The sequence below is a fragment of the Dendronephthya gigantea genome, unplaced genomic scaffold (assembly GCF_004324835.1).
Source record: "Dendronephthya gigantea isolate DGI-Jeju-01 unplaced genomic scaffold, DenGig_1.0 000050F, whole genome shotgun sequence".
In the NCBI taxonomy this organism is placed as follows: Eukaryota; Metazoa; Cnidaria; class Anthozoa; order Malacalcyonacea; family Nephtheidae; genus Dendronephthya; species Dendronephthya gigantea.
The window spans coordinates 808971-825928 of record NW_021163060.1 but is presented as its reverse complement, the minus strand read 5'-3'; the positions used below and the strand labels follow the sequence as shown (position 1 = coordinate 825928).

The following is a 16958-nucleotide window of genomic DNA, read 5'->3' as shown; positions in this document are numbered from 1 at the left end:
GATTATATACAATGATCTATTACAAAACGTTGTTTAATGTTGCTGACTTCTAGTCACAGGGGGGGAGGGGTATTGAGCTAGATAATGGGGGTTGTAGTCACCGTTATTGAGATGTCTCAAGCTGTACAATCAAGCTTAGATCTTGTATCAAAGTTCGAAATTTTTCAATAAGAACTTTTATCTTTGCATTTTTCATTTGTACTTCCTAAAAAAATTCAAACAATAGTTAGGTGCAGTAGTTATCATGCTCAAGATATTCAGATTAAAGTATTCAGATAAACAGGGTTGAATTGTCAGCCAACACTACTAACACCAACAGTCTTTCTTAGGACTAAACTGACCTGGAGATTCAACATCGGCAAATACAAAAGCTCACCTTGATCAGGCCTTCTCTTTCAGGATCTTGCATATCCATTCCTACCATTTGACTAGGATCATTCTCAAAAGGCAATAGGTGCTGAAAATGGCAATAAATATACAGGGAATTCAAGAGCAGAAATATCAACACAATGCCTTTGAAATCACTGAGAAATCAGACCTTTTAATGCTTCATTTTGGTACCTCAATATTTCCAGAGCTCAACAAATCATGGATTTCTGGCATCCTTCTCCTAGACTCTTCATACACAACTCTTAGCTTATCAAACAGTTCTTTCAAACCATGCAATGTCTCCTTCGACGTCTTAGACAACTCCTGATGCTTATCTTTGCTTCCCGCCTTCTCTAGGTTCAACACTTCGCAGTCTTGCAGTGTTTTAAACAGCGCAGTGGCTTTTTGAACAATCTCTTGTACGAGATTCTGTCCTTCGACGGCTACCGCGATGTTCGTTTTCATAACATCAATGGGTAAAGCATCGGCCATTTCCACTTGAATTGTCGGCGGAAAGTTCATAGCTTGATTGTGAAACGCTAAATTTGACATCGGATGATGTCTCACTCCTCTATGGTCCGCCATCTTGTTTTTATACTCAAGTAAGCAAAAACAACGAAGACAGGGGGGGAACAATATCCACATTTTTTATCACCAGAGGCATTAAATTTTAACAAAATGCCACAATAGAAGCAAAATTATCGAATTCAAGAACTCTCTTGGAAGAATTCTGAATTTACATACACATCCATAAGACTTCCAACATAAAAACTTCATTTCTATGGACTTTAAATAAAATTTGTAATGAAAACGCTTGCAAAATTTATATCAAGCTCCCCCCTGATCTATATTATATTATAGATTCCCGCCAATCTCGCACCTTTCCCGCGTAAACTTTAGCACACGAAGCGATTCAAAATGGCGGGTTCTTTTCAATACAATCCTGTCGATAACGCGGTTGGTAAACTCTCACGAATGCAAGAATATCTCGATGTTGGCTACTCGACAACGCTGGAAATCGCCCTCGACATCGAGGAATGTAACGAGTCTGGTAAAACAACGGCCGAAATCGAACAGCTGAAAGACATCACTTTGGAGTATGTTAAAATGGAAAAAGAGCTCAAGCAATGGCTTCAGGCCGCAGAAACGACTAAAACAGCGTTTCAAGAAGAGCACAGGAATGCGAAAGCGTACGTGTTTTGTTTTGAATTATTCGTAGAAAGCGAATTTTAAGGTTAATCAATAGTTCTACCGTCGGTTGCACACATCGATGAACATTATTTGTGCCAAACGTAAATTAATCACATGATTAATTATATATTAAAGACAGTAGCAATATTGCAGCAATGTGCTATGTTTGCAACTATTGTCACTAGACCTAGATGGTTGCTGCATTTGGACAAATTTCAAGATGTGTATAATTTTCATTGAATCACCAATTATGAATTATTTCCCCTCAATTTTTTAAGTGGAAATGTACCCAGCATTGAGGAGATCTTCATGAACAAACTGAATGAGACGGAAGAGAACAGCATGAATGAAAGCATTCAGGAACATCCGAACATCAAGGAGTTTGTCAAGCAAGTTTGGAATGTGCACCATAGCGGTCAGCCTTTACCTACAGATCAGAATGCCACCATTGATTCAGATATTATGATTGCACAGGTTAGTTCATCACCTTGTGTACACATGTAACATCATATATTCCTCCTCGTCCATGGTCAGCCTGTAGTCTCTAGAGCATTAGAGGTATTGATGACCAATTCAGGATGTACAGATATCTCCAGAGATCGGAGCTCTGGGGTTAGGTCTTAGAGAGTCTGGTCAAGATAGCTAAATTCAATCCCAGGACATTAATTCTTTTACAGGCCTCGGAAGAGTCAGTTATCTGTCCACTGACCCAAAAACAAATGGTTGAACCAGTGCGAAGTAAGAAATGCCATCACAGTTTCGAAAAAGCTGCAATTCTCCACCACATCAGAGTGAGGCAGAACCGTGTGCGATGTCCTGTCGGTGGTTGCGCCCACTACGTAACTGAAGCGGATATTGAACCAAATTCAAGCCTTGCATTCCGTATAAAACGATTACAAAGAAAACAGTGAAATCATTCTTGTAAATTAGGACAAGCGACAGATGATGTTTTTGTAGCAACTGTGATTACTACTGAGTGATTGAGTGCCTTGAGATTTATAGATACTATGTACACTGCACAGATATTATATTAAAGTTATTTTGTTATTTATATTATGCTATTTAGCTAAGATTATTAATAGCCTCATAATTGCATATATAATTGTATAATCACACCTCTATTCTGCATACAACTATAGCGACGTCTATAGGGAGGGAAGCATCTCTGTATTGAAAGTCCTCCAGTTATTCCAACCTCTAGACATTTCCACTAGCGTTTAGCATGTACAAGCGTAATAGATCTTAGTGTGTTTCATTACTTACAACTTGGTTAACAATCGCTCCAGCAAAAGAGTGTTTTCTACCATTATTATTCTGTAGCACATTATTCTATTTCTGAAAAGGTAGATGCAAAGGATTGCTGTTTGTTACAGCTAGTTTTGTCGTTGATTGAGTCTTCTAGGATAAGCATCAACAACGACCGAGCTCGCAACAAAATCATAAGGCGTTCGGAAATTCTGCAAGAACATAGTTGTGAATATGATGGGAAAGAAAAATGTAATCATGAAGTTCTTCAACGTAGCTCGAACGCATGATCTGAAATACAAATAAAAACAGAAAGAGTAAACAATCACAGCATTCTAAGATCTCTATAATGAAAAACACAGCTGTATTGTTGGATGGTTTATTGATTTGAAAAAAATGTTCAATGTACATGTTAAAATGAAGATTGCCTGAGGCACTTTATGAAGGGTTTAGCAATGATAGTGATGCATAAATCTTTCAATACATACTGCCATAGTGATAGCCTTGAGGCATATCCTGTAAATCGACGTAAATTGTGTCCTTCAATTGGTGTAAAACTAAGATATTGGACAACTGTTATTCCCATCATGTATTTCCCCAATGTTGCCCCACCAATTGTACATGGAAATGGCATGGCAATAAATAGAGCCTGTAAAAAAGTAAAATTCCTTTATGTTGATGCTAAGTGTGGGGTCATTGTAGCTTTTTAAATCCGAATTTGGCTATTATCCTTGAGAAATCTCAAGATATGTGTATCAAATGTAAATACCTCATAAAGAAACACAATGAACCGGTAAATAAGGGCTTGAAAAAGAACATCCTCCAGATCTTTGATGCTTGTGTTATCGTCTATCACCAGGATATATTGAAACTGGGTGTTGAGCTTGTCTGGATCCTTGCTGAAATAAATCACAACCTTTTAGCCCTTACAGATAACTTACACAGGAATGGTCCAGTTATATGGGACTCAATAGCAATATTTGTTGGATGAGGCTACCTGATCTTTGTACAACTGGACCAATAAAGTTTATCACACAGTACAAATGTAAACAGACATCTGTCGGAAATTTCCATACGGAGAAAAACTCATTTAGAATGATAGCAGAAAACTTGCACTTACTAATATAACAGAAATAATGAATACTTGATAAAGTACAAGAAAACAAAATCAATGAATTCAGCAAACACTCTTTTTCCTAATGGAGCAACTCTATATTCATATCCTTTAAAAAAGAAATGAGTTTAATTATCCTTTAAGAAAGAAAGGTTTATAAGTTTGCATGTGTGTAAGTATCCCTAGAAACTACACAATGCATAGTGGATTAAAATGGCAATGATGAATGCACAAACTAGGTATATTTATATCTGTGATAAGTGACTATTTCTAGTATAAAGAACAGGTTTATTTTTGATATATAACATTGATAAAAATGCTGCTGCATTCAAATACATACGTTCCTCAGGCTCTCTCCTCCTTTCAACGGCAAAAACTCCAAAAAGACCGCCATTAAAGAATCGCCGTCCAAGATTTGGTTCATTATTTGGCTGAACTCTTGCACCGTTCAGCTGAGCGGTAGGAACTGTTCCATGTTGTTGATGCAATGACTGTTGTTGAGGTACATTCCCAATAAACCCCGCATTATTCTGACACAAAAGCATGTAATAATAAAAATTGTAGTAATACATATAATAGGAGTAATAATACTGCCAATACTGCTGATAATTCGAGTAATCGGGATGGTTATAGTTCATATTTTGGACATTATTTTCCCCTCTGTTCACATCGACTTGTTCTCGCTGTTCCGCCATATTGTTTTCGTGATTTCGTCATTAAAGGCGAAACGGAAAGCTCGATTGTGATTGGTCAACGTGGATGTCACAATTTCGGCAATTTTAGCCTGAAAACAGCCCTACTTTTCCGCCCATCCTAAAATGTCTAGGTGGGTTGCCTGCGAATTTTAGGGCAGCATAACCTATGATAAAAAAACATGAGCCTGTTTCAGGCTATCCATACCAATCGATACAGATTAATTTTACCACAAATTACTAATTTCAGGTTTCAAAGGAACATATATTAGTGACGACAAACACCCAATAAAACCTCGTTGTTTCAAAGGACGCGAATTGTAGGTATTTCAGATCAGGATGTTAAAATAGAGCTTCGAAAAAAACTGTTGTTTGAGATGATTTACCAATTAATTACACGCAAAGCTAATCATTTTTAAATAGGATTTATATTAAAACCTATGGGAACGTTGTGAAAAAAATGTTATTTTAAACAAAGGAAAGTTGTCAACAAATTACTAAACCAAACCAGCATATGTTAGCAGGAATTTGCCGCAGTCACGCGCTGTCCACCTGATGAAAACTATTAAGTACAGAAAAAAATATATTTAGATTTCTACCTTTAGTAACAGTGGACTTATGTGAGGATCAATTTCAAGCCCTGAGGGTATTGAAGGATCAGTTATTTTCATGCCTGATTCAATTTAAACTTATAGAATCATCAAACAGTTATTTCTCCAGATGATTTGAATTATTGAAGCAAAGTTCTGCGAGGAATGTGACAATTCGATGAATACTATCTGTGATTTACCTAAAGCTTGCTTCGAACAACAGCCCTTGAAATTGATCGGTTTAGTTTTCCGTCTGTGGTATTAACATGAATTATCATCATAGAAGGTAAATAGCTTGGATCGTAGTATCAGGAACTGTTTCAACACGTGCATTTTTAAAAAAACAATGAAATGTGGACAGAACATGTGGGTATCTCAAAATATATCAGATATCACCCCTATAAGCCTATAACTTTGGATCTTTGTAGAGAACATTTGAAGCAAATAATCTTGATATAAAATAACCTGTATAGACTTTAAAATGAATGAAATTTAACTTAAATTTCGTCACATCGTTGCATTTTTCAACACTATGATCCCCGCAAAGGCATTGAGCCTAAACACATGGCTTTCTCCACGTTGCAATTCGCGTGTAGTTATTGTTTAAGAAAAATTTCGGCGTAATGATTTAATAATGGTTTCCGCCTTTCCGTCTCTCCCCTGGCGCGCGTGAAACGGGAAATCATTTATCAAATCGATTTACAGGCGGATGTCAAATCAACGTGTTTTTATTAAATTACTGCTTGTGTCAGAAAAAAACATATCCGTTAATGATATTTCAGACAAATAGGTACAAAACAATGCCATTGCCGTAGACACCGTTTTCTGTTAGCGCCTATGAACTCTAATGGTACATTTACCCTTTCTCTAGTGGCCTTTTTCCGGATTTTAGATTTTGCTAGATACAAATGACAATATTTTGTGCTAGATGATGTCATCATGCTGACGTCTGTGACGTACTTTTGAAATATCATCAGAACAACACCGCCGACAAATTAAATTACATAAAAAATTACGAAAAACGGCGTGTTTGAGATTCCGTCTGAGTATTTTGAGGCTTCAAAAAGACTTTTATACTTTCTACAGCCCTCACAAACGTAAAAATCTCTTTTGAACTCAATGAAACCAGAAGCGCGGTAAAAATTAAGGTACTGTCCGCTGACCGCTATTACATTAGTACTCGAAATAATAAAAGTAGTCTCACTAGTCGGAGACCCCAAGCGAGGTAAAAATTGGATCAATACTATTATTAAATGAACTTGTGTCAGCAATACCATGCAAAACACATGACAAATTTAACTCGAATTACTATAAAAATCCGGTATTTGGTTCTAAAAATATCCAAGCAATTACGTGTGTAGAATAATATTATAATAATAGAACGAATTCGAAAATACAGGGTCCGATTAACTCTATCGATGGTCATATAAGGTCCTCTCTGATGGTGCTTGTCTTGCCGTGTTTTGAAATGAAGCGACCTCGTTACTATGCACTAAATTCCGAAGGTCCGTTTATGTCTCCATATTTTTTTTAATTTTAATCCTCTTAAAATGATATTTTCTTATTTAATTAAACTAATTGGAAGTTATTTAGATCTGTTTACGAAATCTTAGAAACGTCTTATATTTGTTTAATTCGTTAGAAATCGAGTTGGATTCGTCGCCGTAAAAATATAATGAGCCACTTGTGAAACGGACGAACGACAATACAAAAATATGCTCTTGAATGAACTACGAATCAAACGATAAAAAAAATCACGGACCGAAACGTTTTCTCATGATTATTTTTGGTGATAATGTCAAAAGATAATCACAATTAACACTGATGGAGATCATTTGAGGACATACCCTGCTTTACTCTGCATAAATGGATAAAATCCTTTGTAATATTTGTTATCGTTGTAAAATATCTAAATGTATAGACTAAGTGTACTTAACTTTATAGGCTGCAATATTTCGCATCTTTTTGTTTAAGACTTAAGTAGTTCAATAGTTTAAATAAAAATATACTTATTCATTCTCTCATTTCTCCGAATAAAACTATGAGACGTTTATTTGATTTCGAAGTCATTTTCGTAATTTTATGAAATTTAGAATATAATAGCAGCAAGATTTCCGCAATCCGAAGAATGACCGAAAATAGTCTAAAACAAATGGGTGTCATCACGCGAGGTCAACAGTTTAAGACACTTGAATCTCGACTGAATGACGAGTCAAAACATGACAATTGTTGTCAAGTCAAAAATACTAGTCGTCTTGGAACATTCCAGGAAGTTTTTTAAGGATATCACATAAAACATTTCAGCAAGTCGAGCCCGAAAAAGTTCTTTAAAAATCACTCGTTTGTTTAATATATCATGTATCACCATGAATTGTTGAAGATTTTTTTGTTTTTCAACTTCCTCACTTGGAGTTCCAATATCTTTTCACTAGTTTGAAATGACTGTGCACCTAAAGCTCGTACACTCAGTGACAAAATGGAATTGTGTTCTATAATTTTAACTAACATATCTCGTGAATGTTGAAGAGTAATAACATTTTCAGTCGTTCCTCAAACATGCCCTCACTTAAATCTCAAGACTAAATCTCAATGAAATATTTAATCAAAAAGGAACCTTCTTTTCGAGACTTCCCTCGCCCTAATGGCCTACACTTCCTAAAATTTAGTATCGGGCCTTATTTAATATATACACAACGTCAAGAGGTCTGGTAGACTTGGCAAGTATCCGTAATTGGAGGATTTAGATTCTGCTCAAGATTAGTATCCTCAAACAGTTTCTAGAGAAGTAATTCGATTAATTCTTTAATGATCTAAAGGGTTTATCTAGTCAAAACTCCCTCTGTGGCCATAGAGATTTCGATGGGGTAAACAAACCCAGCAAGCTTTGTTTTTTTTTGTTGTAAATATAGATTTGGTGGGCTTTTCTGGGGTATATGTGATAGACTTGGAATAGAACCATTTCTAAGAATATATGAATCTAGGAATCCTAAGGAACTTTTGCCTGTATAACAAGAATGAGAAATGACTTTTCCAGGAATGATATTTCACATTTAAAGAATCTAATTCAGTATTTTTTACCAACTGAATATGAAAGAACCAGTTTTGAATCAAATCATGAACGTATAAGGAAATGATTTACAAAACTTTATGGATCATGAAGTTATATGCAATCATATACTCGCGCCAAACATGAAAAAAACTTCTTTAATTAATACATAATACTGAAAGCTAAAGTATTCAGAATTCTTCAATATTTCTACGTCAAAATTTGTGAGGAAATGCGGTCCCGTGCAAATTCTTCATCTGCGCGGACAAAATTTCGACCGATTGGCTTTCCAGGATCGAATTTGCAGCAGAAGGCAAAAGTTCATACTTCATAACTAAAAGAGCGCTAATTTACAAGGAGCGTCATTAAAAGGCTTTTAATCTGTTGAAAGTTAGAGCTGAAGTGACCTTGGCTGAAGTCGGGGCAAGCTAGCTAGACAAAATAAATAAAGACGCTGACTTCGTGAAAAAAAAACCGCCAAGGAAACGTGAGCGTCTAAGTTCGTCATCGCTTTTTCCTCTTGCACAAAAGGACAAATTTGTCGAGTTTGTGGCCAAGTTCTTCATACACGTAATGCATTAATAAAACACAGGAATCACAACGCCAAACACCGCTCCTAAACGTCTCCTGATGTTCATTACGCTCGTCGACATGACGGACAGCGTAAGAGGCTCTTCCGCAGTGTTTGCAACCTATATTGAAAGCAATCGACAGTAATGACCATACCAATGGGCGATTAGTTATTATTGAAAATTAATTATATTTTGAAGAAAGTTGCATTCTGATTAATTATCCTTATCAAAACTTGTCTGTTTAACTCGACTGTATCTAAAAATGAAGAGGCATTCTGCATGCTGTCGGCATTCACACCTGTCTGTGATTGCAGCCATATTGACTATAAACGTGGCTATAGTTGATATAATACGAATTCCGGTAGAATCGGTGTATTTGGCAACTCAGCCACGAGGTACAACACACGAAAATACAGAAGTCTTCAGCGTGTAGGGGTCAGACTACATGCCCTGCTTCAAGTCTGGAGTTCATTACAAAGCCAGGCGGCCCACGCTCACCAAAACATCTCAAATTGCTTAGAGCGATTGCGGAAACTCTCTCAATGCAGTAGCGGCCGACGTGTGATACGAATATATTATACAAAGGAACAACACAAACCCTGCTGTTGGCCCACAAAACTGATACCTTGTATCAACATGCCAGGCTTATATAATTAAATAAGTTGACACAGTCGACCGTTGGGGGTTGAAATACGAAACGCATCGAGGCGAAAAATATAAAAAAAATCCTTAAAAATTGGAAGCTTGGAAGGATATCGGCGTTAAAGTGGCCTGTTGTTAAAACGTTGTGGGGGAAGCCGTCGCTTTTGTGTAAAAAAGCTTGAGGTTATGCCAAGAGGAAAAGAGTCGCGTCGCTGAATGTTCTGAGTACCCTGTGGGGTAACTTCGCGATGAAACCCGGCCCCTTTAGAGTTTATCAAACGTTTACTCGCGATTTTGACGGTGTGTTTGACATATTAAGTTGCAATCGGAGACAAGCATGAGCGATAATGTAAGAACTCTGCTTGACTTCTGATTGGTTGCGCCGCAGATTAACAGAATGTCACAGGGCTTCTGCCAGCTTAAAAGCTGAGCGTTTCCTTGCCAGGAACGTGGGAACAGCCGAAAGCGTTTATATTCTACGCGAGTCGATTCTCGATACGACGCGTGGGGAAGTGTTAAAAAGGAGTCAACGTTGTTGGTGGAATTGTAATTTTACACAGAGAAGGATACGTATACTGCTGAGCGGAGCTTCGTGTTAAAACGGAACGCAAATAATGGAGTTCGCACGAAGACTCGCATCTCCTTCGACAAACTTCGCTGTCATTTTGCTTCTAATTCTGTGTGTCTTTCCGAGAGAGGTTACCAACACGCAAGTGAAGGTGAACCGACCAATTCTTTCCATGGATCTTGTGCAACCGCATTTGAACGACAACAACATTTTTCGTATGAACTTCACAGACCAACTCGCCGCAGCTCGATACATGAGGAATTTGTATGAAAATCTGAACGAGGATGTGACGAAGGATAATTCGCCTGGCTTTAATGTTTCAAATATAACAACCGCAAACGGACGCGTGGAAAAGGTAGACACGATAATGGGTATATTAAACGATGGTAAGTTATGTCTGCGTGCGAACTTGTTTATATTTATTGTCAGAAGGCAAATAAACAAAATTTTTCGGATAGGAAATCGCATTTTTAATTCATATTATTATTCCTTGTTTTGTTTTGACTGGATTTATGCTGCACGGAATGCGTGTTTCGGAAACATGTTATGCGTTACCCAGTTTCGATGTGGGTGAACTTCACTCGATATTTCTTCATTCGCTTCGCTAACCGAGGTGTTTGATGTTAAATGTAATGACACTCGATATAAGAGCTATGGAATTATGCTAAATATCTCCATTATACGCGATTTACCACTGAACACGGTGTCAATAGATCGAACATTTAAGGTCAATTTCGTATCAAAAATCTCTTGTATTTTTGCATACGAATTTAAGACTTCACAAATTTCATTCCAAAACGGCGCGCACATGAACATCCTATGCCCTTTTACTCAAAAACTTGATACAGCGAAATTCTAGAAACATTCTAGACATTTTTCAATGCTAGGACTGCACTTAAGAAAGTGTTAATATTAAAGAACTATGGGCAGTGTAACAGCCCAACAGACTGAACGAGTTAACATGTAACGACATACGCAACTGGTTGGTATTTTTATAGAACAGCCTAGTATTGGCTGTACCGCGTTTTGGTCCGTACTATGGATATATTTGGCAATTTTTGATTGCTTTGTTGACATACATATCGTTATAAGGCTAAAAATATTTTAAGTCTGGGATAAACTGACGAACAAAACAACCCGTTGCCAAAGCAGCTCAATTTAAAAGGACTTTGCAACCATACATTGCAACCTTCAACGACCAAACGCCAAATATTATCAATTTAAATAATGCCACGTTCCTTTAAAAGGTTCAAAGAGTGTCTTTTCCATGAACAAATCAGGGATAAAAGAACGTTTAGAACAGTCCGTTGCCAAAACTGAGATATTCACTAGGACTTTGCAATGAACCGTTGTAACCTTTGCCACCACGACATAAATATTATCGAGTTTTGTTACTTAAATGGTTTAAAGAGTCTTTTTTCATTGAGATTAAAAGAGCTATATAATATAATATTTTAACAGTGGTCTTTCACGCGTCGAAAAGCTTTACCCCTGTACGAGGATTAAGCCATCAATGATTTAGCCAGAACAAATGCATGGTTATAAAATATAACTTACCATATACGACAGTGTTTATATATGTGCGTGTCAATTATATATGGTAAAAAATAAACACGATTATATTTAAAAGTCTCAGACATACTGGATTGCCAGATTATGGGGAAATACGAGGTTCATCTACTACAACCCTGTCAATTTTTTATTTCGAAACACCGTTTGAGAGTGTAGCTATTATCTTACTAGACGGTTCGAGATTTATCGCGCGTCAACAGATGTATATAGCGCACGCATCAATTTTTGGCGCGAGAGATCGCTTGGCGTAGGTAATGATTTGGTAATGAAGGCAATAATTCAAAACAAAAAGTACACGAATCGGTTCATAAATCAACATTGAAACATCCCGAAGCCGTGGCGTGATTATTTCCGCTCGTTCTCAGCTTGTCGCCAATTGTTCCCAGAGTCTCAATAACTGCACACTGCTGTAATAAATAAATAGCGCAAAAAATAAAGCGCACATTGAAAAACTCCACGTTTGGTTTTGGCCCGTTTTACCGCAGGAAAGCTGCGAGCTTGACAAAGCCTTTCTACCGAGAGGTAGTCACTCATGACACCAGGGAACTAACCTGTTTTTGCGAGTCAATTGGTCTAGGATACCATCAAAATTTTTAGTTTCGGTGGTATTCTTTCTTTTGTTTTCCTTCAACCTGGAAAGTTTATTCTTTGTCTTAACTCGTTTTTCAGCTACGTAACAGCGCATTAATGAAGTTGGACCAATATGCTTATCTATAATTTGTCAATCTGTAACACCTTTAAACATCTTTTTCGTTACAAAGAGATATTATATCATGTATAGTTTGTATACTACGACGGCTGCCAGGATATGTATAATCGAGATACATAAATTTCGAGTGTATAGCAAGTGGGGATGCAAGGAAATTGGTCTCCCACATGAAGAAGTTTGCGTTGTCATTGTTGGCATGAAGAAGTTGCAGATTTTAGCTCCAGGGCATCCAAGGTGCTCGCTCTTAAAGGAGTTAGTCATTGTCCATTGATTTTCCGATAAAATTTCCCACTTAATAGTCTCATAAATAACCTTTAATTGCTCTTTACTCTAGTGGAATGAAGTGTTAGATTTTCTAGCGAGATCTGGCTTTGGTGCTTGCTCGCGCTTAAACACCACAATGGCGTCTTATGTATAGCTACTACCACGACAATTTTTGCGAGTCTAAACAATCCGTTCTTCGTACAATTTTTACATATTTTGCATACTGACGGGGTTTGAGCAAAACCGACACTAAGGTTTATCATGTATTTGACGCCATTATATCTGAGAGGAACAGACTTGAAGGAAATTTGCTCTTCCGATATCTGATCGATGTTAATAGCCTGGGAGAATTATTACTACATTCTTATGTGCATGTGAAGTATTGATTTGTATACTCTTAGGATTATATAAATATCAAATTTACTGCTTTTATTGATAAATTACATCATAAAACTTAGCGCATTGCAAGCGAATAGATTACAATTGATATTTACTTGCCAAGAAGTAACAAAATAGTTCTCAAATTGTACGATAAACTTATTCTATACGATATACAAAATGACCAGACTGCACAGATAAGGAATTACCACTGATAATCCACTTCAATTGATAAAATATTTTAATTTATAGAAAAGAATTGTCTGTGAATCATTTGCATCTGAATTTTTAAAAAAATGTGTTTGTTTGGAACCCCATACTGTGGATTCAGCTTTCAAACAAAACAAATTTTCGAAGAATAAGTTGTTTAGTTTCGATTTAAATCGGCTGAAATTTGCCAATGAAGATTTTTGCGCATTTTCAACGCTATCACAAATCATGGGGTCAAATCTGGTTATGTTAGGTAGGTAGCCCCCAGTCAATTCAACATCGTAGTTGATGCGCGGTCCGAACGATTGTTAGCCACTGGCTGTCACACATGTCATGCATGCAGTTAAAAATAATCGAGCGAAATCAATAAAACGCTGTGGTTAATAGTGAATATTAGAAAAACAAAGACAATTCTAACTTATACAAGGACCCTAGCGTTGCCTAACAATTGTGTTTGCGGGAGTCCCATTTGAGCAGTTAATAACATGAAAACATAATGACAATTTAATGATCTCAAATCATTCAAGTATTTTAAGTATTTCAATCGCGTCATACACTTGTTTGTTATTTTATTGCGTTCTGAATAAGATAAATGAAAAATCCCTCGTGTTTATGGCAAAATCGTGTTGGAAATGCTTTAAGAGGATCTTCAGAATAAAGTATGATTGATGGAGTGATTGATTGTTTGAACATATTTTGCCTGGATTTCACAGAACCTGATTTGGTATTCGGTTTAGGGGGGTTCAGGGGGTAATAACGGTCAGACTTAGCAGAAACTGTCGATCCTTCGTTTTGTCAAGAATTTAATGCAGAGTTCGATGACCAGAATTTTCAATATCAAGATTTTCAAGTGTTGACCAATTCATCAAAAGATTGAACATTGTGATTCCAAACTACCCTTTCCTATGGCGTACTTGAATAAAATGCCCAAAAAACTACGAAAGTAGCTTTTCAAAATGCCACTGCTTTTTTCTCTCTAGAAAGCAACCATCTGTTTATCTGTAAATGATTTAAACTGATTATGCAATGCGCCGAATTTAAAGAGTCTCCTCTATTAGTACTTCCTGTGTTTTGAAGTTGTTTACCACCAAAAATGGTTGCTAGAACAACTGTAGACGAGTTTAAAAAATCTTTTGACACGTAAAACAAGTGATTTTAAGTTTACTTTCCTAAGTACAATGGATGATGTTATATTGTTTATATTTCTTTGCAACCTGTCCGTTTTTTTAATGAATACCAGCATCATTAAATCACGATTAGGCAGTTTTAATGAGTGTGTCGAATGAGACAATCGTTAATTTAAAGCCACATTTTGTCCGAGGCAATAAATGGATCATTTTTACAGCGCGATAGAGTGGTACAAGGTTAATTCATGGCTAAAAGTGGTGGTATATTTGTAACCATAATCAATACACCAATTGATTCATTGATTCATTATATACAAATCATTGCTGTTAGGTATTTGTAAAATTTTTCCCGCATAACTCAGATTCTTGAGTCGTTTACAAAAAAGCTAGTCTTAAAATAGCGACTGTAGAGCTTTACCGAAGCGACTAACTCTTCGAGACTTTCCTGAAAGCTGGGTAGTCATAGATCAACCTCGTATCCAGTGACTACAGCAATGCTCACCTCAACATGCTTCACATTCGCACGGTACACACATGCCTGTGTTTTCGAACAGCAATTGCGGATTGCTATAAATGGTCGATCACACCTTGATCGAGTTTCTTTCATCCATTCCTGATTAATTTTAAGATAAGCGAGAGATATTTATCTCTGAAAACGTGACACTTCATTACGATGGCGTTTCTTATCATTTACACAGGTGGCCTGTCCTGTCAAATATTTTTCTTCCTAAAAATTCCCGACATAGATCAAAATTTTGTGGCCTTTTGCGCGTCTTGAAACCTTTTCACCCGGCAATGCTGTGGGAATTGCACAAATATTTTCGTGTCCAACTTCTGAACAATGAAACTGCGAGATATGAGCTGGGCATTTGGTTCATTGACGGAAAACGTTCTATGCTTCTAGAGATATCTGCTAAGATTATTCCCTCATTCGGGGTGTCGTTAAATTCGTTGATGGGAGAATTCCATGTAGCTACACTGCCATCATTTTAATTTGCGGTCTTTAAGCACATTGTTCGGTCATTGTTAGCGACAGCTGCATGCATAGTTGGACGGCAAGTATAAAACTGGTATATTTTTGTTATCTACGAAAATAACTTTAATGTCGGGTTCCCCTGAGACTGTTTAACCACATAAATCTTGATCGTCATGCACTCCTCCGATAATATAATCCATCCACCAATTACATGAATTCCATGATGAGAGAGCTCAGTTAATCCATGACTTCATTTTGTTTTAGTTCCGGACAACGTTACCTCACATTTCCACATGAAATTCAAGTTCAACTTTACGGCAAAGATCAAAGCTGGTGACAGCGTCGAAGCAGCCGAATTCCGCATTTACAAAACCGGCCCCAGCCGCACGTGGATGCAAAACGCCACGTTCTTGGTCAAGCTGTCCATAGTCACGATTCCAGGACAGCTTAGCACCACCCTTGTGGAGCGGTACATCCAGGGCTCGAAGATTGGTTGGGAGATCTTCGACGTCAAGAGTACGATTGATTTGTGGATAATTTCTCCCGGAAATAACAATGGTTTGGAGCTGTCGGTTACCTTTCCCCGCGCAAAGGGGCTCTCGATTCCAGTCGACCCAAGTAAGTTGGGTTTCATCGGTTTTAAAGGACCCTATGACGAGCGGCCGTTTATCGTGAGCTTTTTCAAGGGGGATCCTACAGAAAAGGGCGTGGTCATTCAGGCTTCGAGTCGCAGGAGAAAGCGATCGCTGTTCAACCCGGGTCACATGAAATATGGAAACACAGCGTCTTCGACCGAATGTAAAAAGCGTCGTCTTTACGTCGACTTTCAAGACTTGGAATGGGAAAGTTGGATAATCGCCCCGGACGGCTACGATTCCTGGTATTGCGCCGGAGAATGCACGTACGCGACGTACACGAGACGGAACGCGACGAATCACGCGATCGTCCAAACGTTGGTGAACCTCCTTAACCCTCATTCGGCCCCAGCACCTTGCTGCGCGCCGACCACACTCAACCCGATCTCAGTTCTCTTCTACGATGAAAACAAAAATGTCGTTTTGAAGAAATTTAAGGACATGATTGTGAACTCATGCGGTTGCCATTAAACCAGGCACTTCGGTCATCTGGCAAGCTAAACTTTGCCCAAAAGCAACGAATACTTGTAAAATATACATGCATGTTTTCGCATTTACCAATTTGCCTATTTTAGGCGAAGTCCCCGTCAGTTTATAGACCGGGAAATAGGGCACTTTGTGTTTTAAAACACTGTAACATAAAATTATATTACTTTACCGAGTTACTTCAATGCTCAAAACGAGTTGAAACATGTTTATTAGACCATCCAGTAAAAAGACTGCGAATGAGGTATGTCGTGATGAATTGTGACAAAAATATGTTGCAAATTGTAGCAAATGTCTTACAAAAAGTAACAATTAGTCGTGATATATTGCAACAATATTGTTATAACTCAAAAATGTCATATACTTTTAAATGGATCAATACTTAGCTAAATTGTAACTTACATACATTTATATCCACACTGGCCGAAAAATAGGAACATTAAAATCTATTTGGATTTAGATGATATAAAAGTTTGAAATGACAACGCCAGAATTTTTTATTAACATTTATTACGGATATTTATGATAGAAATATATCTTACAAATAAATCCTGCTATATTTTTATGTTTAC

The 16958-nt window shown here is 37.3% G+C and overlaps 4 protein-coding genes across 4 annotated transcripts; 2 read left to right on the top strand and 2 right to left on the bottom strand.

The window, feature by feature from the left end:
• Positions 1-80: 80 nt before the first annotated feature.
• LOC114528461 lies at positions 81-959 on the bottom strand. Its single transcript, XM_028550102.1, has 3 exons — positions 562-959; positions 377-457; positions 81-205 (listed from the first exon to the last, which is right to left on the bottom strand). The coding sequence occupies exons 1-3, from the start codon at positions 952-954 to the stop codon at positions 104-106; spliced, it is 576 nt and encodes a 191-aa protein (XP_028405903.1). The 5' UTR covers positions 955-959; the 3' UTR covers positions 81-103.
• Positions 960-1252: 293 nt separating this feature from the next.
• Positions 1253-2506, top strand: LOC114528600 (E3 SUMO-protein ligase NSE2-like). The gene is made up of 3 exons (XM_028550265.1): positions 1253-1559; positions 1839-2034; positions 2238-2506. The coding sequence occupies exons 1-3, from the start codon at positions 1288-1290 to the stop codon at positions 2469-2471; spliced, it is 702 nt and encodes a 233-aa protein (XP_028406066.1). The 5' UTR covers positions 1253-1287; the 3' UTR covers positions 2472-2506.
• Positions 2507-2907: 401 nt separating this feature from the next.
• LOC114528599 (protein FAM8A1-like) lies at positions 2908-4911 on the bottom strand. Its single transcript, XM_028550264.1, has 5 exons — positions 4260-4911; positions 3926-4028; positions 3575-3704; positions 3294-3454; positions 2908-3096 (listed from the first exon to the last, which is right to left on the bottom strand). The coding sequence occupies exons 1-5, from the start codon at positions 4612-4614 to the stop codon at positions 2934-2936; spliced, it is 912 nt and encodes a 303-aa protein (XP_028406065.1). The 5' UTR covers positions 4615-4911; the 3' UTR covers positions 2908-2933.
• A 4272-nt stretch (positions 4912-9183) lies between these two features.
• On the top strand, positions 9184-16951 carry LOC114528420 (bone morphogenetic protein 6-like). The gene is made up of 2 exons (XM_028550042.1): positions 9184-10415; positions 15530-16951. The coding sequence occupies exons 1-2, from the start codon at positions 10076-10078 to the stop codon at positions 16369-16371; spliced, it is 1182 nt and encodes a 393-aa protein (XP_028405843.1). The 5' UTR covers positions 9184-10075; the 3' UTR covers positions 16372-16951.
• The last annotated feature ends 7 nt before the right edge of the window (positions 16952-16958 follow it).

Excerpts from the sequence above, each read along its gene's own strand:
- LOC114528420 (XM_028550042.1), top strand. The coding sequence starts at position 10,076 with ATGGAGTTCGCACGAAGACTCGCATCTCCTTCGACAAACTTCGCTGTC. Across the intron at positions 10,416-15,529 it reads AATGGGTATATTAAACGATG|TTCCGGACAACGTTACCTCA; the intron begins GTAAGTTATGTC and ends ATTTTGTTTTAG.
- LOC114528461 (XM_028550102.1), bottom strand. The coding sequence starts at position 954 with ATGGCGGACCATAGAGGAGTGAGACATCATCCGATGTCAAATTTAGCG. Across the intron at positions 458-561 it reads TGAGCTCTGGAAATATTGAG|CACCTATTGCCTTTTGAGAA; the intron begins GTACCAAAATGA and ends TGCCATTTTCAG. Across the intron at positions 206-376 it reads AAAGAGAAGGCCTGATCAAG|GAAGTACAAATGAAAAATGC; the intron begins GTGAGCTTTTGT and ends GAATTTTTTTAG.
- LOC114528599 (XM_028550264.1), bottom strand. The coding sequence starts at position 4,614 with ATGGCGGAACAGCGAGAACAAGTCGATGTGAACAGAGGGGAAAATAAT. Across the intron at positions 3,705-3,925 it reads TCATTATTTCTGTTATATTA|CAAGGATCCAGACAAGCTCA; the intron begins GTAAGTGCAAGT and ends GATTTATTTCAG. Across the intron at positions 3,097-3,293 it reads TCAAGGCTATCACTATGGCA|ATCATGCGTTCGAGCTACGT; the intron begins GTATGTATTGAA and ends TTTGTATTTCAG.
- LOC114528600 (XM_028550265.1), top strand. The coding sequence starts at position 1,288 with ATGGCGGGTTCTTTTCAATACAATCCTGTCGATAACGCGGTTGGTAAA. Across the intron at positions 1,560-1,838 it reads GAGCACAGGAATGCGAAAGC|TGGAAATGTACCCAGCATTG; the intron begins GTACGTGTTTTG and ends CAATTTTTTAAG. Across the intron at positions 2,035-2,237 it reads CAGATATTATGATTGCACAG|GCCTCGGAAGAGTCAGTTAT; the intron begins GTTAGTTCATCA and ends ATTCTTTTACAG.